This window comes from Chiloscyllium plagiosum, unplaced genomic scaffold (genome assembly GCF_037043375.1).
Source record: "Chiloscyllium plagiosum isolate Xiang-an unplaced genomic scaffold, Cpla_swu_hap1 HiC_scaffold_14, whole genome shotgun sequence".
In the NCBI taxonomy this organism is placed as follows: domain Eukaryota; kingdom Metazoa; phylum Chordata; class Chondrichthyes; order Orectolobiformes; family Hemiscylliidae; genus Chiloscyllium; species Chiloscyllium plagiosum.
The window spans coordinates 43521777-43547917 of NW_028270152.1; the positions used below are offsets into that span (position 1 = coordinate 43521777).

At 40.1% G+C, this 26141-nt stretch overlaps 1 protein-coding gene across 3 annotated transcripts in view; it reads left to right on the forward strand.

The window, feature by feature from the left end:
• The window catches only part of ca16b (carbonic anhydrase XVI b), a 720903-nt gene that overhangs the window by 460757 nt on the left and 234005 nt on the right, over positions 1 to 26141 (forward strand). For all 3 annotated transcript variants that reach the window (XM_087994366.1, XM_087994367.1, XM_087994368.1), the window contains one exon: positions 21441 to 21598. In XM_087994366.1, the coding sequence (XP_087850492.1) occupies positions 21441 to 21598 (158 nt within the window). The remainder of the gene's footprint in view (positions 1 to 21440; positions 21599 to 26141) is intronic.

Below are 26141 nucleotides of genomic sequence, written 5' to 3' on the forward strand. Positions count from 1 at the left end.
CTCACTTTTCTGGGACTTAATTTTTTTTAAAGATTAGCCACTCGAGTCCTCAACCCTTGTGCTTCATTTCCCATCCAACTCTCCCTGCCCAATCTCACCAATCCACACCTCCCAAATGACTCCAGTGGTTAATAAGAAGGAAGAAATTGGAGAAGAAAAGAAATGGAGCCAAAATTGTTGTGAAGACAGATTGAAGGTGGTTCTACTGCTATTTAAAAAATAATAGTTAACAAAGTGAAGATTGTTCTTCTAGAAAATTCCACTAGATTCAATAACAACTAATGTAACTCCTTTATTTGAAAAGCGCAGGAGACAGAAAGCAGGAGCCTACAAAACAATATAATTCAGTAAACTAAGAGTAAAAATCTGGCAAATGGCATACTATATAGGAAATTGTGAAACTGTCCATTTTGGCAGGAATAATGAAAGGAACTCAATTATCCACATGGTGAAAGATTGCAGATATCTGAGATGCATGAATTAGATTAGATTCCCTACAGTGTGGAAACAGGGCCTTCGGCCCAACAAGTCCACACCAACCCTCCGAAGAGCAACCCACCGAGACCCATTACCCCTACATTTACCCCTGACTACTGCACCTAACGTTACAGGGCAATTTAGCATGGCCAATTCACCTAACCTGCACATCTTTGGACTGTGGGAGGAAACCGGAGCACCAAGAGGAAACTCACGTCGACACGGGAAGAATGTGCAAACTCCACACAGACAGTTGCCCAAGGTGGGAATTGAACCCGGGTCCCTGGCACTGTAAAGCAGCAATGCTAACCACTGAGCCACCGTGCCACCCCTTCTTGCAAAAGGTTAGCATGCAGGCACAGCAAGTAATTAGAAAAACTAATAAAATATTATTATTTATCATAAGGGAAATTGAATACAAAAGTCGAAAGGTTATATAAGACATTGTTCAGTTATATAAGACATTGTTGACAGCATTTCTGGAGTATTGTGTACGGTATTCATTTCCCAATTTAAAGAAAGTTGCAATTGCATTGGAAGCAGTTCAGAGATTTACTAGACTAAAGTGACTTCATTAAAACATACAAGATCCTGAGGAGATTTAACAGGATAGATGTGGGATCATTATTTAAAAGATAGGGGTCAGCCATTTAAAGCAGTGATAAGGAATTTAGTTTCTCTCTGATATGAGAGCCTTTGGAGTGTCCTTCTTTGAAAGGCAGAAGAGGTAGAATCTTTAAATATTTTTAAGTTAGAAGTAAATAGATTCTTGATAAGCAAAGAGGTAAAAGGTTATCAGGGTAGGCACAAATGTGAAGTTCAGGTTTAAATCACATGTCATAATCCTACTGAATGGTGGTGTATACTTGACAGGCTAAGTAGCTAACACAACTTTCTAATTAGTATATTTGTGTACCTGCATGCCAAGTCATGCTCCGAACCATCTCATAGCCCTTTGTAGCCCCTATGCAATATTGTTAGAGCCATTCCATGCCCTGCACCCACCCCTATAATCCTGACAGCACCACTGTCAATTTAGTGCCAAGTCATGACTTCAACCATTTGCCTGAACAGTATCCATGCCAAAAACATCCAATGTCCACCACGGGCAAATCTCAAAAGCCATGTTGAGGTAAGACAACATGAAAATCTAGATATTTATTAAATAGTTCACTGAATTTAAAAGAGGTTCCCATTCATGAAAGATTATTCTATGCATTTAAATTCCCACAAGTATACAATTCCTTATAGAAACAAACACCTATATTCATAATCAAAAAATTCAACATCAAAAAGATAATCTTCTTAATAACCTTTCCTGGACTGTCACTCAAACGGAAAACTTACAGTTCCTGTGATAGTGATAAATTGTGGAAAGCAGTAAAGAATTAATATTGCTATAATGATAACAGTGAAAGCTATTGAAACTAGTGAGTTTTGAGAAGATTTGTAGCTCAGATTGAAGTTCTGGATGTCTATCCAACACATTGACTTTGATCCCATTTACCATTCCCTGAGAAAAAGAACAGAAAATGACATCACACAGGAAATGACATCTACAACCCAAGGAAACTGAAACACATACCACCAGTGCTTCATCGGAGGCTCACTGATGATGTTACCTAGTATGGTGACGAAACATCTGAAAACGAACCTTACAGCTCAGCAAGCAAACTTACATCCAGCCATTGAAACTGTTTGAATTTTCTATTTATGCACACAAACTCAAGACGGCTATTTTATTTTCATAGATTTTTGCTGCCCTTCACTAGCTTACCAATTAATCCAAAAGTTTGTAATTCTCATTCTGCAGTAATAGGCCCTCACGCAGGTGAAAATGGAGTTTGTCTGAACTCAGATTTCATCTAGGTCTGAGTCATTTTCTGTCCTCAAGTGAAATTGGCTTTTACTGGTTATGGGGGCAGGAGTTTGGATCCAGGGTCAACATTTTATATGTGTCAGGTTCCTCATTACTTAAAGAAAACACAGGCCTCTATTTCACTTACATTACAGTTTCCCATCGCTGCTCTTTCTCTCCCACTATCTCTTCTCCCTCTGCTCTGTTAGCCTGCTGCTGCCCTTCCTTCCCCCTTGCTATATTCCCACTTGTTCACATCCCATCCTCTCTCATCCACTATTTTATTTGCATATCACCCCTATTTCCTGCCACTTCTTTTTCTAAACTGCTCCAATAATTCTGTTTGCTTCCTCATCATTGCCATGTTACTAATGTCTTGCCCCACTGATCATGATATTCTCAGTTGCCATTATTTTTGATATAATCTTTATCAAATATTTATAGATCAGCAGAATTCAAGAAGAAGCACAACAAAATTCTGTTCATTTTTAAAATGCTGCTTCCTTATAATTTCTTCCACTTTGATTCAAGGTCTACATGATAAATGAAAATATCTGCTCTCTCACAGATACGACCTGACTTGTTCTTTTGTTTCAGATTTCTAACATCTGCAGTTCTTTATGTTTTCTTTAATGTTGAAGCACTTGTACACTGAATTTCCCCCTTAGTACTGCTCTGATGTTAAAATTGATACCAGTAATTATTTTGTAAAGAGCCCCCTTATGACTGAAAAATGATTTTTTTAACAATTGTACTGTTCTGTAATAGGGTCATTTATGTTTCTTTGTAGCTTTGATGATGGATTTAATTTCAAAGCTGAGCCACCATCCTCTTAACAAGATACGTAATTGAATCCTTAATTGTAAATCACTATGACATACTAATGTCATTTTTAAAAATAGATTTGATGTCAGAAAAAGGAAGTTTCCAATGAATAATCCTTTCCATTATGCTCGTTAAGAGTATAAATGGGTCCAGTGAAGGTGAAGGACAACACACAGGCATTTCACACTTTGGTATCAAAATTAGGTCCTTGGAAGCAATTACTTAGAACATAAAATTATGAAGAAGTTACAACACAGAGAAAGGCCATTCAGTTTTAAATAAACTTGTTGCCCACTCACTAGAACTGGTCCGTAGCCTTACATGTTACAGTGCGTCAGGTCTAGATCCAAGTTCCTTTTTAAATGGGTTGAGGGTTTTTTCCTCAATTCCAAACATCCAGGCAGTGAATTCCAGAACCCACCACCCTCTGGGTGAAATTTATTTTCTCATACCCCCACTTATCCTTCTACCAATCACCTTAAATCTGTGGCCCTTTGGTATTTGGTATCTCTTAAGTAGTTGTGAGTGTGTTCGCTGAGCTGGGAAGTTGCTTTGCTGACACTTAGTCCTCTATCTGGGTGACATCCTCAGTGCTGTGAAGCACTGCTGTACTGTGTTGGTTAGAATTTATTTGGTATCGTTCCTGTTGCCGATTCTGGTTGTTCGTTGCAGTGGTTGGTATATCGGGTCCAGGTCAATGTGATTATTGATGGAGTCCCACAACTACCGCAATCGGCAACCAAGCTGCAAATCTTTACACAAACCTTGAACATCTATGGGCGAGACACGCGACAAATTTGATATCTCTTGGTATCTTTGTTAGGGAAAACAGATTTTTCTTGTCCACTCTAGCCAGGCTTCCCATTATTTTGTAAGCATCAGTTGAGTCACCACTTAACCTTCTTTCCACATAACTACAATTATAAAGCCTTGGCAATATTCTTGTAGATCTCCTCAGTGTTCTGTCGAGAGAAAGAATTATGGTAGTGTCCTTCCTGTAATATAGTGACCAAAACTGTTTACAAAATTCCAGCTATGCCCTAACCAGTGTCTTTCATAGTTCAAGCATAATGTCTCTGCTCTTGTATTCAGTATCTTGTCCCATGAAGTAAAGCATTCCATATGCTTCTTTACTACTTTATGTACTTGTTCTGTCGCCTTTAGGAACCTGTGAACATGCGCTCCAAGGTCATACCTCTACCTGTCTTGATAGCCTCCCACTTGTTGTATATTCCTTTGCTTTGTTTGTCAGCATCTGCAGTCCTCACTTTCTCCTCCTTGTTAAATGCATAACCTCACACTTCTTCAGATTTGGCACTTCTAATCTGTCACTTTCCTACCACTCAAACCATTGATGTTCCGACAGTTGACTGCCATCATCTTCAATATCAGTTGCCCAGCTCATTTTTGTGTCATCTGCAAATGTCCTAATCATACCTCTGATATTTACATCTGAATCATTACCACAAACAGCAAGAAACCAAAAATGAGCTCTATGGAATGCCATCAGAAACATCCTTCCATTCATAAACATATCCATCGACTATTACCTTTTGTTTCCTGTCACTGAGCCAATTATAGATGCAACTCATCACATTCCCCTGTATTCCATGGCCTTTATTTTATTCGTAACTCTCTGCCATGTAAGATTTGTCTCAAATGTTAATAAAATGTGGACAACATCCAATGCACTACCCTCATTAATCCTTGTTACGACCACAAATAGCCAATGAAGTTAGTAAAGCAGGACCTTCCCGTAACAACACCAGGCTGACAATCCATGATTAAATCATGATTCTCCAAGTTAACCCTCAATATTGATTTTTAGCTCAACGATAGAAGACAGAGAGAGGTGGTAGAGGGTTGTTTTCAGACTGGAGGCCTGTGATCAGTGGAGTGCCACAATGATCGGTGCTGGGTACACTACTTTTCATCATTTATACAAATGATTTGGATGTGAGCATAAGAGGAACAGTTAGTAAGTTTGCAGATGGCAAAAAAACTGGACAGCTAAGAAGGTTACCTTAGATTACAATGGGATCTTGATCAGATGGGCCAATGGACTGAGAAATGGCAGATTGAATTTAATTTAGATAAATGCAAGGTGCTGCATTTTGGGAAAGCAAATCTTTGCAGGACTTATACACTTAATGGTAAGAGTTTAGGGAATATTGCTGAATAAACAGACCTTGGAGTGCAGGTTCATAGCTCCTTGAAAGTGGAGTCGCAGGTAGATAGAATAATGAAGAAGGTGTTTGGTATGCTGTCCTTTTATTGGTCAGAGTATTGAGTACAGGAGTTGGGATGTCATGTTGTGGCTATACAGGACACTGGTTAGGCCACTTTTGGAATATTGCATGCAATTCTGGTCTTCTTCTATCGGAAAGATGTTGTGAAACTTGAAAGGGTTTAGAAACAACTTACAAGGATGTTGCCAGGGTTGGAGGATTTGACCTGTAGGGAGAGGTTGAAAAGGCTGGGGCTGATTTCCCTGGAGCATCGGAGGCCGAGAGCTGACCTTATAGAGGTTTATAAAGTCATGAGGGGCATGGATAGGATAAATAGACAAAGCCTCTTCCCTGAGATGGGGGTGTCCAGAACTAGAGGGAATAGGTTTAGGGTGAGAAGGGAAAGATATAAAAGAGACCTAAGGGACAACATTTTCATGCAGAGGGTGGATGGAATGAGCTGCCAGAGGAAGTGGTGGAGGCTGGTACAATTGCAACATTTAAATGGCATCTGGATGGTCATATGAATAGGAAGGGTTTGGAGGGATATGGGCCGGGTGCTGGCAGGTGGGTCTAGATTGGGTTGGGATATCTGGTTAGCATGGATGAGTTGGACCGAAGGGTCTGTTTCCATGCTGCACATCTCGATGACTCTAAGTCAAACTCATTAGCTTATAACTATTTAGCCTTGACCTTTCCTGCATCTAATGAGGATTGGAAAATGATCTCCAGAGCATCCACTATTTCTACCTTTGATTTCTTCAACAGTCTAGAATATGACTCATTTTGCCCTGGTTTTTATTCACCCTCAAGTATTAGTACTTCCCTTCTCATTGTGCTCATATTACCTAATATTTCACTCTCTTCCTCTTCAACTGGAATGTCTGCATCATCCTTCTGCTTTGCAAAGACAAAGTCTATAGACTCTCTGACAACCCTGCCCACATGTTTTGCATTCATGCATAAGGCACCATGTACATCTCTGATAGGACCTACCCTTTCTTTGGTCATCCTCTTGATTTTGATGTACTGTTAAAATATATTTGTATTCTCCTTAATACCAGCCAATAATTTTTGTATCCTCCTTTGGCTTACCTAATTTCCTTTCTCATTTCACCCTTTTCTTTTTGTGTTCCACTAAGCTCTCCAATATGTTATTTTTTGAGATTTTCATGACCTCTATTTTTCTGCTTTACTTTGCTGGTATGTTCCTGGATAGCCAGATAGGGCACTCTGGATTTGGCAATACACTGTGTGAGTAGAATTGTGCTTTTGAATGCATCCCATTGGTTTGTCACTAACTTTCCTTCAAGTAGCTATAACCAGACCACTTTTGCTATATCGTCTCTCAGCCACGTAAAGTTTGCCTTCCCCCAATTTAGAATATTTACCATTTGCCCCTCATTAAGCCAGGTTTCCATCATAGCAATGATTTCATACTACAGTGTGTCTATCATCAGTTCTATTCATTATACTCCTTGGGTTTACGTTTATACTTTTTAATATTACCAATTTTCTGTGCTATACATTTTTTTAACTTCTGCTTCCTCTGTCTTTTAGAGCCAGTCATTAAGTTTCTGTTTTCCATCTTTGCTCTGAATTTTCCCTCAGGTACCTAACTCCCTGCCAATCTAGTTTAAACTCTCTTCAAAAGCACTAGCAAATATCCCTGCCAGGATATTTATCCTGAACTTGCTCAGATGTAGACAGTCTAGCCTGCACAGATTGCAGCTTCCTCAGAACTGGTCCCAATAATCCAGAAATCTGATACTCACCTTCTCACACCAGTTTTCCAGCCATGTGTTCACTCATTCAGTTCTCCGCTGACTTAGCTCAGACTCTTTTCACCTGAAGAATTACTGCCCTCACCAGTATCCAAATTGGAATACCAATTAAAAAGCAAGAGGACTGCTGTACTGCCTAATTATCTTATTACCTGGCAGTCACTCCTACCCTTGCTTCCAGCATACTGCTAACCTGTGGCGTGACACCTCCCTAAACGTGCAATCCATGTGATCCTCAACCAATGGATGAAGAACTTTTGAAACCGGAGCTCAAGCTTGTGCAGCTGGTGTCAAGTCCTGCAGATAAATTCGTCTGGGGCACATGGTGTGTCCATGAGTGCACACAAACAATAAGATATACAACTCTGACCTGCCCCCCTGAAATAACTGCAGAGAGGCTGGTATCCCGTCAACATATCACCCTTTATTTACTTTTGCACAGTACCCTGTCTGGAGCCAGCCAGTTTGGAGTCAGTTACCTGAACTGAGGAGATTCTAATCTCCTGATTTTTTTTTTACAGTGTAATCTTTTTTTTTCCTTATCTCCCGTTCTTTTTCTTATCCCCACACTACGGCCTGACTGCGGTGGTGCTTCTCCTGATTATATATTTTTTTAATAAACCCCCACACTACCGCCTAACTGCGGTAGTGCTTATTTTTCCCCAGCACCCATGGTGTGTGTGTGTGTGTAGGTGTGAGACACAGTGAGAGACACAAGGTGCACAAACCTTTATTCAATTTCCACCGCAAGGAAGATAGGAAACACCCGAGTGGCCAGTGACAAGCACTGCCCTTCACATCAAAGGGCAGTGCTGTGTGATCAAACAGTGAAGGGGAGGGTAGGGACTAAATCAAAATAGAGTTGGAGGGGGAAGTAATGCACTCCACTCCCTGCGGCGCCCACCTTCTCCTGATTATATTTTTTTTGTACAAGCAGTGCCCTTCACACACTCTTGTTTAATTTTTTTTTTAAATTTAACCCCCACACTACCGCCTAAGTGCGGTAGTGCTTATTTTTTCCCCAGCACCCATGGTGTGTGTGTGCAGGTGTGAGACACAGTGAAAGACACAAAGTGCACGAAACTTTATTCAAATTCCACCACCAGGAAGATAGGAAAACACCCGGGTGGCCAGTGACAAACACTGCCCTTCACATCAAAGGGCAGTGCTGTGTGATCAAAACAGTGAAGGGGAGGGTAGGGACTAAATCAACATAGAGTTGGAGGGGTAAATAATGCACTCCACTCCCTGCGGCGCCCACCTTCTCCTGATTATTATTTTTTTTTTTCTTCTTTTTATTTTATCCCCCACACTACCACCTAAGTGCGGTAGTGCTTATTTTATCCCCAGCACCCATGGTGTGTGTGTGCAGGTGGGAGACACAGTGAAAGACACAAAGTGCACAAATCTTTATTCAAATTCCACCACCAGGAAGATAGGAAAACACCCGGGTGGCCAGTGACAAACACTGCCCTTCACATCAAAGGGCAGTGCTATGTGATCAAAACAGTGAAGGGGAGGGTAGGGACTAAATCAAAATAGAGTTGGAGGGAGAAATGATGCACTCCACTCCCTGCGGCACCCACCTTCTCCTGATTATATTTTCTTTTTCTTTTTTTATTCTTTCTTAACCCCCACACTACCACCTAAGTGCGGTAGTGCTTATTTTATCCCCAGCACCCATGGTGTGTGTGTGCAGGTGTGAGACAGAGTGACTTTCCTGGATATATTTTTTTTTTCCTTTCTTTTTTTTCTCTTTTTTTTTATTTATTCCTTTTTTTTTATTTTAACCCCCACACTACCACCTAAGTGCGGTAGTGCTTATTTTATCCCCAGAACCCATGGTGTGTGTGTGTGCAGGTGTGAGACACAGTGAAAGACAAAGTGCACGAATCTTTATTCAATTTCCACCACCAGGAAGATAGGAAAACACCCGGGTGGCCAGTGACAAACACTGCCCTTCACATCAAAGGGCAGTGCTGTGTGAATCTCCTGGTTACATTTTTTTTTGTGCAGGTGTGAGACACAGTGAAAGACAAAGTGCATGAATCTTTATTCAATTTCCACCACCAGGAAGATAGGAAAACACCCGGGTGGCCAGTGACAAACACTGCCCTTCACATCACAGGGCAGTGCTGTGTGAATCTCCTGGTTACATTTTTTTTTGTGCAGGTGTGAGACACAGTGAAAGACAAAGTGCACGAATCTTTATTCAATTTCCACCACCAGGAAGATAGGAAAACACCCGGGTGCCCTTCACATCACAGGGCAGTGCTGTGTGATCAAAAACAGTGAAGGGGAGGGTTGGGACTAAATCAAAATAGAGTTGGAGGGAGAAATGATGCACTCCACTCCCTGCGGCACCCACCTTCTCCTGATTATATTTTTTTTTCTTTTTTTTTCTTTTTCTTTCTCTTTTTTTTATTTTAATTTAACCCCCACACTACCACCTAAGTGCGGTAGTGCTTATTTTATCCCCAGCACCCATGGTGTGTGTGTGCAGGTGGGAGACACAGTGAGAGACACAAAGTGCACAAATCTTTATTCAATTTCCACCACCAGGAAGATAGGAAAACACCCGGGTGGCCAGTGACAAGCACTGCCCTTTACATCAAAGGGCAGTGCTGTGTGATCAAAACAGTGAAGGGGAGGGTAGGGACTAAATCAAAATAGAGTTGGAGGGAGAAATGATGCACTCCACTCCCTGCGGCACCCACCTTCTCCTGATTATATTGGTCAGCCAGGACTTTCCTGATTGGCCCAGGTTAACAATCGTAATCAATGATATCATAGTCAACAAGGTCAACCTGGTTCCAATCGCTACACACCCCATAACTTTTAAAACTATTTCGTATAATTATAGCAGATGAAAAACTTACCAGTAATTACAATCAGTTTCTTGCCCTAAGTGTTAGTATGAGCCAACTACAGGAGGGAGCTACTAATACAGACTCTCCTCTTGTATTGTTTTCAAGCACTTGGACCACTGCCCTCTGAAAATGATACTGACTGCCTGTCTTAGGGTCCTCACCTACTCCTCAACTTCAAGATAATTTCACTCTCTTCTCTAACTTCTCAGCATTGAATTGTATGTCACACAATATTCTTTTCACCACAAAATACCTCCAATGGCATGATTTTTTGACGAACTATTAAGAAACCTACTAAAGGTTTAAGTTGTTCTATGTTTTAGAGCTAACACATATAGGAGAAAGTGAGGACTGCAGATGCTGGAGATCAGAACTGAAAAATGTGTTGCTGGAAAAGCGCAGCCGGTCAGGCAGCATCCAAGGAGCAGGAGAATCGACGTTTCGGGCATAAGCCGTTCTTCAGGATTCCTGAAGAAGGGCTTATGCCCGAAACGTCGATTCTCCTGCTCCTTGGATGCTGCCTGACCTGCTGCGCTTTTCCAGCAACACATTTTTCAGCTAACACATATGCTAATTATGTGTTAATGATTCACAGTGATTTCTTGATATTGCGTTCATACATGCCTCCTAACTTTTCATAAAAACAGGAAGTGTTGGAAATACTTAGGAGATCTGTCAGCATTTAGTGGAGAGAGAGACAGAGTTTTGTTCCTTTAGGAGATAGTAGCAGTTGTGAAAATGCCTGGTTCAACTTGCCCACCTCAAGAGCAACTGCTCAGAAAGATGAAATGTTTATTGCAGTTCGGCTAGCCATCCTGGGAAAGAAGATGGAGGCAACTAAAGGGTACTGAGGTGGACTGATAAAATATCCCCAACTCAGTACCCCAACGCAATTTTTCCAAAACATACTGATAAAAATAAGACCCTCTAACCTTCATCCATCACATAGATTCACCTATCATATATGCCTTATGCCCACTTATGGTACACCATGCCCATGACCCACTTCCATGACCCTTCATGACTCTGGTGCCAGGCTAGGTCCCCATCCCAATCCCCATGTCCAGCATCCTGAAAGCACAGAGTCAAACCTCACACCTCCATGGAGTCTCCCCAACTCCATAAAAATCCAGCCTTTCTAGCCTGGGACATTTGATCAGAGCTGAGTAAAGTTCAAATTGTCATCAGTTTTGAGCAAGTAAAAAAGTGGAGATCAGATGTGGAACATGCCGAACATTTCTAATTTATTCCAATTCTGTTGAATGATCACTAAACTTAAATGTTAACTCTATTTCTCCCTTCATAGGCACTGCTAGCACCACTTGGTAGAATTACCAATTTTCTGTTTTTAATTATTTTTGCAACATCCATAGTACTTTAATTTTCTATATGTTTTCATCACTTTGTACTGGTGAAGCATATTGTATGTTAATTTTATGCAAAAGTATTAGAGACAGTTCTGAACACAAGTAATGCTTCCATGGGTAAGCAAGAGTGCACATTGTAACTCCTGCATTGAATAATATTGTCTGAAACTGCCTCTGTTGGGCTTATTGTCATTTGGCATTTTCCCTCAATAAGAGGTTCCAGCTAAGCAAATCAGGCCGGTTTACTCTGACTGTGAGTCATAGCCCTTGGTGCCAGCGTGGCAGAAAAACAATATTGAAACAGTTTAGGATACTATTAACTCTGATACAGCTGAAATTATTTATGATTTTTGTATCTGAGACATAATATATAACACTGTGTCATTGTGATGCAATTTACATGTTCCCAAAACATTGTTATAACAGGCAAAGAGGGTACGTTGAAGGTTAACAGTCATAGCATAATGTTGAGAGTTTGTTAAAAATACACGTGTTTATACAGTTATCTCTCATTTATCATTCTTAATGGTCTAGATCTTCTAATAGGAAGATGACCATTGAAGCAGTATGGACTGAGATTGCATATTGAGACCATATGAAGTCCCAGTGCAGCTGACTCTGTGGGAATTGCCCTAGAAATTGAAACTTCCAGTTTCTGAAATCTCATGAAGAAGTCTTTAATTTTAAGACTTCAGAGAATTCATAATTACCCAGGAACGCTTAGAAGGATTAAAATCTGCATGAAATCCTTCCTAGCTGACTCTCCCCAGACACCAGACCCAACCTGACCCCTGAACTCCCCCCCCACAGAACAATACTCAGAGTCCCAAACAATAATCCCCCTGCAAACCCCCAATTCCCTAATGTAACCCTGACCTTCGCCTCCCCCAATTCTCCCTGACTCAACTCAACCCTCCACTGATCCTCGCCATTTTTTGCCTGTCCTCAAACAATTCCCAATCCCCTGATTTATTCTAAGCCCTGACTCACTTGTCTGAGACCCTGTCTGACCACTGCTAGCCAGGTCAGGAACAGAAAACACCAGCCGTAATGCTTCAGGACTTCACCCCTGCCTCCTGCTCAGCAGGCCCACCTACCAACATGAGCACAGACCTAATCCAAGCACACAAACTCTTCCCATGACCTGAACACAGTAACGCTGACCCCAAATCCAAGCACAGCAGACTCTCTCTGGAGCAGCAATCCCTGGTTATTGGGCCCCGATATATTCTCCTGTCTCCAGACCTTGCTTTTATACTCTACCCTTTTCCAACTGGTATTCCATCCCCCACCTACCTGGTACCCTACCTCTCACACATGTGGCACCCTCTCTGACACCAACCTGACTGTACCCCCTCACTTACCTCACACGGATCTTATCTCAGAAACTGTCAAAGTAGCTTTAGGCCTCTTAACTGCAAAATACCGTATCTACTGCTGCAAGTGGGTGTTTGTTTTCAGTGCCAATCCTTTCTGCTGCTGTTTGCATGGGTTATTGGACTGGACTACACTGCTTTGACTAGGTAAGCGGGCAAGTCTTAGACTGGTCTGCATCAAAAATGGATTTGGATCCAGGTTGGAAGATTCAGGCCAATATGTTCCTAAAACTTCAATGTGGAAAGCAAGATCCCTTTCCTATAAGTACGTATATAATTGCTTACAATCCTGACCTGTAAATTTTCATTAAAAACCTATTTCTTGTCTTGAATCTAACTGACCTAAAAATCAATTTTCTATTTTCTGCTCTAAGCACTTATTCCCCTTTATTCTTAACTTCCTGTCTGTCACCTGCTTGTTGGCTACCTCATTTCTCCTTGACATCACATTCATCTTCTGACCCACTCATTTACTTCTGCTGCTCAATGTATTTACTGATTCCCTTCTCCCTCCCGTTACCACCTCTTGACCATCTCCCTCCCGCATGCTGACCCTCTCTCGCACTCACGACATTTCTTTCTGATCCCCTTTACTGCTTTCTTCTTGCCCTGCCACTCTCAAGTCCTTGTTGTGAAAAGGGACAGTGAGTGAGACAATGAGCAGTGGGAAGCAAGAAATTCAGAAGAGTAAAGCAAATGGGAGAGAGAGCAAGGGGGAGGGAAGAGGGAAGCAGGAGGGAACATGGGATCGGAAAAGGGAGTGGCAAGCAGATAAGAATGAGTGTGTCAGGAGAGGCAATATATGAAGTATCAGGTGCAGTTACAGTGTGTTTTTTGGTTAACATGCTATGTCTATCCGTGATGAAAATGGAGATCAAGGCTCACAGTACTATTTGGGTAAACTCCCTAATTTACAAACTGTGTGAAAATGCATGTTCAAATCTTCGTTAAATATGCGATAGCTAGATAGGACATTTCAAGTCCTCAGCACATCCCAAAGTGTTTCATAGAAAATCCATTACTTTCAATTACAGTCAATGTTGTTTCATGGGCAAAAGTGAGCATAGGTAAATCACACAAAAATGGGATACGTTACAAGTTATCTTATTTTTGGAGATCTTGATTGAGAAATGTGTTAGTTAGTAGAACATCCAAAAGCCATTTGAGTGATTTCTGCACTTTGAGCATTTGATACATTATTGCCTTACAACTGTACTTGTTGTATTCAATGAATGTCTTTTTGGTGATTTTAGACTGCTTGTGGAGCCATGTTCAATTATTTAATTTTATTTATTTCAGAGTCCTTTTTCCACAATTTATTCTTCACTGTTATGATAAATGAAAACTTTAAATAGTTGGATATTGATATCCCTAAATACAAAAAGTTTTGTATTTAATAAATAAATATAGATCCGTATAACATATGCACAAAAATGCATACTTTTGTCTATACAAGATATGCAAAGATTTTGTACATAGAAAAGAATACAGAAAATGCCACAAATTGATTTTGGCACAATGAAGTTCCAGACAGATGGAAAATTGTGCATCAAAATGTATTTGCAATTTCCCTTAGCTCCAACTGCCTGTACATACAGTTCAAAACCTTCTGTTTTGTGTATGTGACATTGTTACTGTTGGAGAAGAATGTTCAAGATAATAAGCACCAGATGTTATGTCTTTACAGATAACTTCTGCTGTGTTGGTCTCTAAGGATTGTTGAGATGCTCGAGTAGGTGCTTTATCATTAATTGGCATCATGTATTTTCTATGCACATTTGTTTTTGGTTGATGCCACTGGTAGTTTGTTCCATCATCTCTGCAGCTTTCATGTATCACTTTGATGATTCCCTAAGGGTTTGTCTCATTTGGATTAACCCTTCCCTTAAACACTCTTATAATTTGCTATTATTTCATGTCACTGAACTCCTACAATGACATGGTCAAAAAAAATGTCCATTGTGTTTACTTGGCAGAGTGGAATTAGAAAACTCCAGCGAGCAAAGAACTGACTCATGCTATTGTTTCTGATCAGTATTTAACGATTCCTGTTAGAGTGTACATACGTGTTTCTTGTGTTCACACACATGTACAGGATTTAGCTCAACTCTTGATGCGTCTAGAGAATGTATGGTCGGCTACAATAAAATAATTATATTTTCTAGATACCCCATGCATGCGCATTGTGATTAAATCATGCCACAAAAATGCAATGATGTCATTATCTGACTGGGAGCATGCGTGGTTCTGGTGACATTATGGCATTAAAACTTGATCGCATCACAACCTGAGGGTGAAAGTGTGGTTTTGCGACATTGTGACATTCAAATGGTTAGACACCACTTCTGGCAATTTAAATTCACGTATACAATAGATTCACTGGCACATTTAATGAACATGTGTGTTTGAGTCATGCTAGTCATGCATGTGCAAAAGAAGTCTTTAGGTTGTGTTAACAAATAGGACCTTTTTTAATCAACATTTTTGAACATATAATGATAAGCTTTCAGAGCAGGTGAACCCAGACCTTCTTGCCCAGAGTTATGGAATTACCACTTTGCCACAACACACTCCTAGTTATGACTCGATGCACTTACACTGTCAAGTGAGCGAAAATATTGTATGCTGTGCAAAAATGAAGTAGCAAACCTGTCCTTTCAGCATTAACAATCTGTGATGGAATTAGGACTGGGAGCTGAATTTCTCTGGGCTGGAGATGACAAACCTGGAGCAGGAGGGGAAATTAATTAGGCAATATGTTGATGGACTAGAACCCACCACCTTCCTGCCTTAGCTTGAATTACGTTTTGGGTGGGAGGGCTTATAGCCATCTTCCTGCCTACCTATCAGTTGAGGCTTTTAATGATTACATAAGGGCTTCATTGTGCCTGAAAATGTGTTGCTGGAAAAGCGCAGCAGGTCAGGCAGCATGAAAGGAGAAGGAGAATCGACATTTCGGGCATAAGCCCGAAACATCGATTCTCCTTCTCCTTTCATGCTGCCTGACCTGCTGCGCTTTTCCAGCAACACTTTTTAAGCTCTGATCTCCAGCATCTGCAGTCCTCACTTTTTCCTTCATCGTGCTTGGACTACTCATATTTCACCTGCAGGAGAGATGGAAATCAGTGTATATGATATATTAAACAATGTGCATAGACTGTCATTTAGCAGGGGATCCCTCAATCTGTGCATGTTAGAGGGACTGGACCCAAGACAGAGGAGTGGTCCTTGAAAGCCATTGGCTTGTCTATGCTTCCAAACTTGCTCTCCTAGTCCCCCAAACAAGAGCATCCCCAAACAATAATTGACTTTTCTGCGGTGGATTCACCATCCTAGGAGTTGGAGAGGCCATGTATGCTGCCGGGCTTTGGGGCTGCCAGCTTGTTTGGCAGCTCTTGGAGGCTGGGACTCCTTGTCGTGAGTATTAATTTGGGCAGAAAGCCCACTGTCAACTAGCTGCTGATTACTAGAAGTTCTGGCAAGCTTCCCACCTTCTCTTCCCCCACCAAACTCTCCCAATTTCAAACTTCATCTTAACAATGTCTAATTTCTCTCATCGCTTTAAATGCCTTTGAAGCTAATAACGATATCAAAAGTAATAATGTAATTATTATCAACTAATAAACTGCTATTGATGAAGTTGCAATCAGAACTCATGTAGAAGTGTAACGTTACATTTTACAGGAATTGCCACATTTACCTAATGGAATACCGGGTCATTGTATAAATAAAAGAAGCAATACAGTTACTACCTCAACAGATTAAAACAAGATAATAATTTTCTTGTTTTATTTTGGAGAAATAAGTTCTCTCTCTCATTTCAAGTCTTTATTTTACATTGCAAAACTGCTTTGTCAGTTGAAAGCACACTACACATTGATGAATGATTGATGATGGTGTTTACTCCATCAGCTAAAGTATGTTTCATCAGTTGTGTGGACCAGCATGGAGATTAGCATGCAGTACTGTTGATTTTTTTTAGTATTGAAGACAGGTTACATAAATTTTTTACTCTTCCAGTCCACTATGGAATAGATTTTTAATTATTTTAGGGACTTATTGTTTCAATATCCCAGTCAATCCATATACATCCATTTTGACTATGGATTTCCATTTTCCATTCAGCTTTCCAGAAAATGGGAATTTAGTTTGAATTTGGACAAATTTTGTCGATGGCAAAGAATAGTTCTTTACCTGGATCAATACAGCATTGGACTTGGAACTTTTGTAGCACATCCTATTTCTTTTCTTCAGCACCTCCAAAGCTCTGACTGGAAATTAAGACTGAAATATACCTGTTACTTCCAATTAAACAAAATTGGGCTCCTTGTGGCAATTTGTAGCTGTAGCATGCACTGCTCTGCAGCAGGCAATCACTTCATATTAATAGAGAGAACAATATTCTTGGATTGCTTACTAGCCAGGGATTCTTTACGAGTCCACTTTCCCTTTCAAATAGATGGAGATAGCATGTGAGCAAGAAAAATAAAGATGATTGAAGTAATGAAGAAAATTCTATTTTACTTATACTCTGACTTTGCCTTTGTAACCAGTTACAACAAAAATCTGCAACAGGTTTCAACTTTTGGAGAGTCAACAGACCACACCTCATGCCTGGAGTGCAAAGCCTAGGCCTCGTATAAATTGGCAAGCTGGAAATCCTATACCTGTAAAAGGATGAGCACAACATTCCCAGCTCTTGAATGGCAATGATGAAAAATATGAAAAAATTGTGGTGAACGGAAAAATCTAATTCTCAATATCGAAAAATAGTATCCAATTTTTTTCCTTCAGGTTTCAAGAGCAAGTTCTGAATGTCACAAAAAAGTGGTGTCTACCTTATTTCCATGCATTTGCATCTAATTATTAGCTAATCATACCTTATTTCTATGCAGCACGTAATTTGGTCCTCAATCCTGAGAAACCGGCGGTGGTAATTCCTGACTTCAAGGTCAGAATGGTTACTTGGCGATGCAGCTTGCCACTTATTTCTCCAGGACTCTGTTTTAATTTTACCATGCCCTTGAACAAGCCGTAGACCAAATCCTTTTCCAGAGTTAGCATTGGCAAGCCACCTGCCTCATCGTATTATCATGGCTGATCTCAGACCAACTCAAAGTCCACTTCAGCCCTCAGTACTTCACTTTGGAGCTCGGAGACATCTTTGACTTATATACTTCTGCCAAATTGCATTGTATACTGGGACACATAGCCATCTCATCTTATGGCTGTTGTCTGAATTTCCCAGTGCTCACTTATTTATTTGGAGACTGCCAACCTCTAAGGATTGCAAAACATTTTAGATGGCAGGAAGGGTTAGTAGTTTTGGAGAATGATGTAGGTGAGAGCCTTTAAGTGACGAGGTGTTATGTAGTAGTGAGGTTGGTGGCCCATGATTATTAATAAGGTTTGAGTGCAGTTGCAGAGTCAGAATGAGTGTGAGGTAGCAAAGAGAAGATGATGGAACTTAAACGTTATGGAGTGCAGAAGATCATTCATCTCTTTCCTGTACTGCCCCAGCTGGTGTAAGTGCCCAGGCTGGTTATGTTGGTGTCTTGAACTCTTCTGATAGCCCATCAAAGAAGGATGGCCATCCTCTCAGCCACCCCACCTCAAGGTCTCTCTCTGGAAGCAAGACACCAATTTCCCTTTCTGAGACATTTCTGTTTCCTAACATATCAAAATACAAAGTAGCTCCTGGCTTGCAGCATCTGAAATGCTGTGTTGCTGGGCTTAAGATATGGCTGGCACCAGGGGATTACAAACCTGAATTCCTGAACTTACAGCTAAATTTGATTTAAAGATTGGCTAAGTGTCAATTTTGTGAGTTTCAAAGAGGGTCTCCTTCCATGAGCTGTAGCGACTTCTGTCACACTGACTTCCCAAACTCGAATTATTACTGATTTACCACACCCCATAGTGCCCTGCTTGTCATATTCTCCCAATTGTCATAGGCGAAAGTACTGGCAACTGCCTTGACCTCCTGGAATTCCTGGCACTGATGCCATCTTTACGTTCTGGCAGCTGGCCTGAACTGTCCAGCATCAGACATGTTAAGCAGAGCATATTTGACACCTGCATTGCTGACAGAGATTTGGAGATCCTGCTGAATAGAAGACAGGGTGCATGCTGGTGGTGCGTGGCTTGAGATGTTGGTGACTCATGGAAGTCTGAAGGAAGAAGTGGCAAGTTTGAGTTGCCAGGTTACCATGCAAACTGTCATGTCAAGAACTATCGCTGTCTAGTTTCTGTCTGGTGAGTGAGTGGATGGGAAACTATATCAGTGAGCCACTATGATTGAATAAAGAGAAAAATTGGCCTTTTGTTGCTCACTGGTGCAAGTCTCATCTTACTGTTCAACACTTGGTTGGAAAATTGAACTTTCTGCCCTTGACAGCAGTTAGCTCTTTGCTGGACATCTTTTTCAAATGATACAGGGATTCAGTAACTGTCATCATGGACTCATAACTTTACTAATCTCATTTGATTTGGTAAAGTTAAATTGTACCCTTTTTAAATCATTGACTTAAATGGCATTTTAACTTTTAAGAGGAAATGGCCACAAAACAAATAAATTGCTGTGTCAATTTGAGCTTACCAACATTTAATGTTCTGTGTCGACTGTCAGTTCAGATTAAATCTGTAAGCTATAATTGTTTAGGTTTCATGTTGTCAAGGTAAGGAAGATTTGGCATTTTTTACACCCTTCCTACCCAATTTTTCATTTGTATTAAAGATCGACTTTTAATAAAACTGAAAATTGCTGCTCAGTTTGAGATATTCATGCCAGTTTTACCTGAAGTGAAGACTGTCAACTTTGTGATTGCTTCCTCATCTTTTTGTTTTCATATGCATGTCTTTAGTCAATCTAGGACTTTGAAGCCTTTTTGTCATGCAGCAGGAAACACTGTGATTTCGGCTAAGGGTACTCGTCCAGTGGGTGAAAGATTCTTTGAAAATACAAAAATCCTTTTCTATACAGATGTTTGAGAAACAGTCCAGTTGAGATTGAAGAATGCTCCGCTGAGGATGGAGCTTGTTGATTTATTTACAGGGAACCCTTAATATCAGAGAAATGAGTGGGATCAGAAAGATTAATATAGTTCAAAAATCAATTTAAACACATGGATTACATTTTAAATGAAATGTGCTAGCCTCACTTCAAACAAATGAAATTTGAGATGTATTACTTTAAACTTGAGGGTGTTTTCTCACTATGTTTAATCCTCACTCATTTAAGTTTTGAACATGGAATAAAGGAAAATTGGGGTTGAGCCAAACATTTGATGTACAATGTAAAAATGTGTTTGATATTCTTATGAATTAGGAGAAGCAGTAAGCCATTCAGTTCCTTAAGTCTGCTCTGCAACTCAACAAATCTGCATTCCCACTTACCCTGGATAACCTTTCACTCCTTTGTGGAACAAGAATCATCTACATTTGCCTTCAAAAATATCCAAGAATACCATTTCTACCACCTTTTCAGGAAGAGCGTTCCAAGGACTAACTACTATCTAAACAAGTCTCACCACATCATTTTCAAATGCACAACAGCTGATGTTTAACATTGCCCCTAGTTCCAAGTTCTTGCTTGAGAGGAAACATCCTCTCCTGTCAAGAGCCTTCCCAATCTTGTATGTTTCAATTAAGTCATTTCTTAATCTTCTAATCTCCAGCAGATAGAAGACGAGTCTGTTCAACCTTTCCTCAAAAGACAACACCTCTCCCCCGCACCAAACCCCTCCTTTGCCTTGCCTCACCTCATGCTATCTCGGTAACTTCCTCCAGCCCATCAATCCTCTGGGATTATTGCATTCCTCTAAATCTTGCCTCTTGTTCAGCTCTCATTTCTTTAACACCATCATTGTTGACAATACCCTCAACTAACTCGGCCCAAATTTTGAACTTGTCACTCCCCAATACTTTTCACCCCTCTACTTTGCTCACCTTTCCTAATGTCTCCTCCATTGACCTGGAGCAAGTTTTGTTTGATTGGATCTTTGTAAAGGACCCCACAAATGTTAAAACATTTTACATGATAACAAGTTGTTATTGGTGGTCACTTTATTCCAAAAGGCTTTGTTGCACCTCAGTACATTGCCCTAAATCAAGATACTAACTTGCACTGGCCGACAGGCATGATGTTACCTGTAGGCCAGTTCTCATACAGTTGCAGAGCTAATCATGTGAGGGTTGATTTATATTACTTTCCAGAGATAAATAAATCAAAGTTTACAGATCTCAGTGATCACAGATCCAGGAAATTCTGCCTTCAGGGTAGTCTGTGTTGTATGACCTGCCAATTTGAAATCGGAAAACATTAGAAATTGAATGATGGTTGTTTACAAACCATAAAATAAGCCCTCGCTGTAAAATGTTATTGACAGAAGTAGTGTAATAACATATTTATCAAATCACTCACCCCTACTTTCATCCTTCAGATTCTGGCTTTGAATTTAAACAGATGTAATGAAGTAACATTGCACCAATGCTTTCCTCAAGATAAAGGGGTGACAATATAAACATAATTTTCAAAAGTAAGGTATAAGTTTGTGCTGTAATTATTTCCACATTTGCTTTTCATTTGTTGCAATAAAACAAGTTATGATGCTTTCTTCATGAATATTGACTCTTCATTAATATTCACTCTTACAGAGAAAGAAACATTTCTGGATCCATTTGTATTGGGGAATTTACTTCCTGCCTCACTTGGAAGCTATTACAAATACTCTGGCTCCCTAACAACACCACCATGCAGTGAAACTCTAGAATGGATAGTCTTCAGCAGACCTATCTCCATCTCCCTTGAGCAGGTATGTATTTAGTGTTAACATGGGAAATAGAGTCATAGTGCCTGTATTGAACTGTGTTGGATTTTTGACCTTGTCCAACATGGAAATATATAAACCTTCCTTTATCTTCAGCTACAGATTTCTCAAGTATCATTCATTTTAAAGAAAGAAGGTGTTGCTTTTACAAAAAGACCATTGACTCTTTTGGAACAGATCTCAATCTCAATCTCAATAGCTGTTGTCATGCAAACAGATGTGTGATTGAACAAATTTAAAGTGATAAAAAGGCTGGTGCATGTTGGCACTTTTATGCTTAGCACTTCAGCTTATCTGCAATATAGTTTTGTCCTTGAGAAGGTCAGCCATCTGATTGCATCATATTTTCTCATACAATAAACCAAATTGCTTTCATAGATATATATCTGGTCCATCATTTGCCAGATACTGTTATGTACAATTGTTATACAATGATTGTGGACTTTTAAAATTTAGCAAAGATCTTTAACAAAGCATTTGATATTGAAATATATTGACAAGGTGACAGCAGACAGTATTCTTCAACAAAAGATATATTTATTATCTTGATTGTTTTTATTTCCATTGCTATGTAGCATAGTTCTTCTGTAACAATATGTTCCTAATCCTAATAGCCTTCACAAAATGATTCTCATTTCATCTAGGTGCCTAGAATATGAAGAAAGGCTGATTTTATATTAACTAATTAGCGCTGTCATGTTGAGTCATGCAGATATTTTCAAAGTGAGATTTAGCAATCAGTGCTGTCACAATGACAAATTATTATTGATGAGTAAAAAGAAGTATCTATAAAATCTCTTCTTAAAAGTTAACTTTTTTAATATCATTACCATTAGGACAAAGTTGCTATAAAACCAGAGGGTAATAGGGCTGCTCTCCAATTATAGAGACAACTGGTGGTAAATTTAATTTGAGAGTCATCATACCTCAGTTAAGGGGCAAGGTTGAGAATCAGAGCCTTCATGGTGACTTTAACCAGTGCAGGCATTGAACCTGTGCTGGTGGTATTCCCCTGCATTGCAAACCAACCCCCTAATTAAGTAATTAAGGCCTGAATTATTTTTATTTGGGCTAACTCGGAGTTGTATCAAGTTTTTTTGGACGGTTGCTAGCAGCAAAACCAAGTGGGTTTTCTCATCATATCTTACTAAACTTCCCTTACTAATTACAGATAGTATCGCTATGGCATCTCTCATGTCCAACTTCCAGGACAACTTGCTACTCAGTCGATATCCCGGAATTCATCAGCATCCCTTGCACCATCCCATCTTTACAAGCTTATTACGCAACTGGGCAGCACTGGCTGTCTAAAGCTGCCCTACACAGGTGCTAGTATTTGCCCTGGAAATGAAAGACAGGGTAAAATTGCCACAGTGCTTTCCAGGCAAGGTCCTGTAGGTCCTGATCAAAGGGGTGATTCAACACAGGCAGGGCTTCCTCTTCTCCCTGGAACGGCAATGGAGGCCCCAACACCAGACCTTGCCAGCCATTATCCATGGTTTTCACTCGGTTAAAGCAGTCTCAGCCATCTGAAAGAATGCCCAACACTGCAGGAAAAAAGGCAATTCCACATTTGGAGTATGGTGCATAGTTTTGGGCCCCATATCTCAGGAAGGATATACTGACCGTAGAGTGTGTTCAAAGGAGGTACACAAGAATGGTCCCAGGAATGAAAAGCTTAACATGAGAAACGTTTGAGGATTTTGGGTTTATACTCAATGGATTTAGAAGGATGAGGGATGGTCTAATTGACTTGATTGGCTGAATAGCCTAATTTCTGCTCCTATGTCTTATGGCCTTCTGGTCTAACCTGCTTCCTTTTGCCAGCATTAGTGCCAGTCTCTTCTTTCTGATAGCTCACACGTACTCTATATCTGCTATTGTATCCACCTCCTACATGGCTCATGCCGTGTTACTCTCATTATTGTCTGCAACATTTTACCAACCTGCCCTCACCCACTCCCTGACATTACTAATGCTGCATGCACTCTGTGCTGTTTGCTCATCCATTCAGGATACCTCCACATCTGGACCAACAGTAACAGCTGTGCCACCTACTTTTGTCTTCCGTTATTCCTGCATCATTATTACAATGAAGAAAACAGCCCAAAGTAACGCACAAAGAGGTTTCTGCCCAATATTCAGCTCCTTACTCCTTATGAGGAGGATCCTGACTCTGACCGCACCAGGCAAGATATAAACTGATATCAGAGGTTGCTCTTGAGCAAAGGCTTGCTGATAACTATGACAGGCTTCCTGGTTTTGTGTCTATGATAAACGTAACAGCAAGACATCAGCAATATGAGCATGGTGTCTCTGGCTGAGGGAGCAAAACATAAAATCCAAGGCCAGGCAATGCATGTGCAGGGATGGGTCAGGTCAGCTTGAGTGAGTACCATGATAACAACAAAGATATTAGAGATACAGTCTGGTCCAGTTTATGAGATGGGAGCATGCCCCTGAGTGCACAGTGTCCCTGCAGCAACACTAGAATGATAGCGGCCAGTGCAGTACTGAAGTGCAGAAACCTCCTGTAAATGGATTGGAAAGTGCCACGAATGTTCTCAGAGGCTAGCACTTGTTGATGTGAGTGTCAGTGGACCTGGAATCTATGTGGCCAGTGCCCATGGAACATCACCTGAGGTTTTGGCACTAGGTTTCCAAGACTGAAGTTGTTTGGAACATGTGATAAGCTGAATCCATCAGGAGCTCGTTCTGGATTCCTTAATTACCCAGTTTAGTAAGATGGGTAGAGGAATACTAATAACATACATTGTGGTGTTAAAAAGGTTCTTACCAAGCCTTGACAACTAACAATTGACATCTTGCCACTACCTAGTAAGAATTTTGCCACAACATTTCTAAAAGCATAGAAGTTACACCGAAGTGTTCCCAGTTTTGAAATGGGTCTTGCCACATTGCTGCCCACTTCTGCCATATATTGCATCATAGCTCACCCTATAAGACTCCACTCTTAAGTTCTAAAGATATGTTTATTTGTCTAATTTCATTATTAATGGATTTAAAATTGATTATATTTGTTACTTTTAACAGTGATATTGGTCATTATAAATCTCAAGGAAAATTTTTGATCGAAAAGTAGCCCAATTAACATGTCATGACCGTGCCAGAAATCTACCCAGCTTAAAGCAGGCCATTTGGCACATCGAGTCCACACCGACCCTCTGAACAGCATGCCACCAAGACCCATCCCCATCCCTGCATTTCCTATGACTAATCCACCTAGCCTGCACATTTTTGGACTGTGGGAGGAAACCTTTGCAGACACTGGGCGAATGTACAAACTCCCCATAGACAGTCGCCTAAGGATGGAATGAGTCCCTGATGCTGCGAGGCAGCAATGCTAACCACTGAGCCACCGTGCAGCCTCAAGTAATGTTTGTTCAACAAGTCATTCAAGACATGAAAACCCTCTCACTCTTCAGTCCCAGCAGGCTTCTGCAGCAGTATATGATTTCTAGAAAATTTTGTTTTTAAAACAAATTACCCATGTCCCCAGTGTTATGGACCAGACTAAACTCCCTGAAAATATAATAAAAAGATAATCTGGACCCTAGTTTCTTCTTATTTTAAAGGTAATTGTAAAGGGTTGTGTTCTGGATGTAACTTGATTGGTCAAAATACCAGGCTCGAAACAAAACATACTTTATTCGTACACTCTCATTAAATTACAGACAAAATAGAAATAAAAGAAAGAATTGGCTTAATTGTAACTCTGTAAAAATGCTTAACAAAATAATAGATATATGTATTAACTACTTCTAATTAATTCATTCAATATAGTAACATCCCATAAATAATCCCTGGCAAAGGCAAATTCAGTAAAATAGATTGTTTCACATATAATTGTAGCAACAGGAAGAGATCCTCAGGTTTTAGCTGCAACAGAGAGAGGGACAACAATTTCCATATCCAGCTTCAAGACCCCAGAAACTGCTACTAAAAACTAAAACTAAAAAAAAATTGGTTCTGTGAAAGTTTGGCCCCACCCATCAGGCTACTTCTATTGTTCCAATATTAAAAAAAGAGTGCACAAGCTGTTTACTTTGTTAGCTTGAGCAGACTGTTGGTTTTCCTTTGTCTCAACCTTTCTTCATTGAAAGAGTGACAAAATATACCTCTTAAAGCTAAAATATTGTCACATCAGTGACCTTCCAAAGACTTCTTCCAAAGAAACCATACCAGGCATTTCCACAAATCTGGAAATAACTCAACTTTCCACAAATCTTCAAGACTTGAAGTCCTTGGAAAAGAATCAGTTATGAAATGTCTCTAATATCTCCACATTTGGAAAAATGAAATGTCATTATTAAATGTGTTTCATTGTAAAGTGTGAACAGTAAAGAAATATTAATATAATTAAGATACGTTCATACTCACATTCATATGCTCACTATTCACTTATTCTTTACATGTAACATACATAGTGACGCCTGGCACTTCTTATGAGCATTTAGGTAATTTTGGCAAAGATGCATTCTCGATATAGCATCAGCGGTTTCATGAT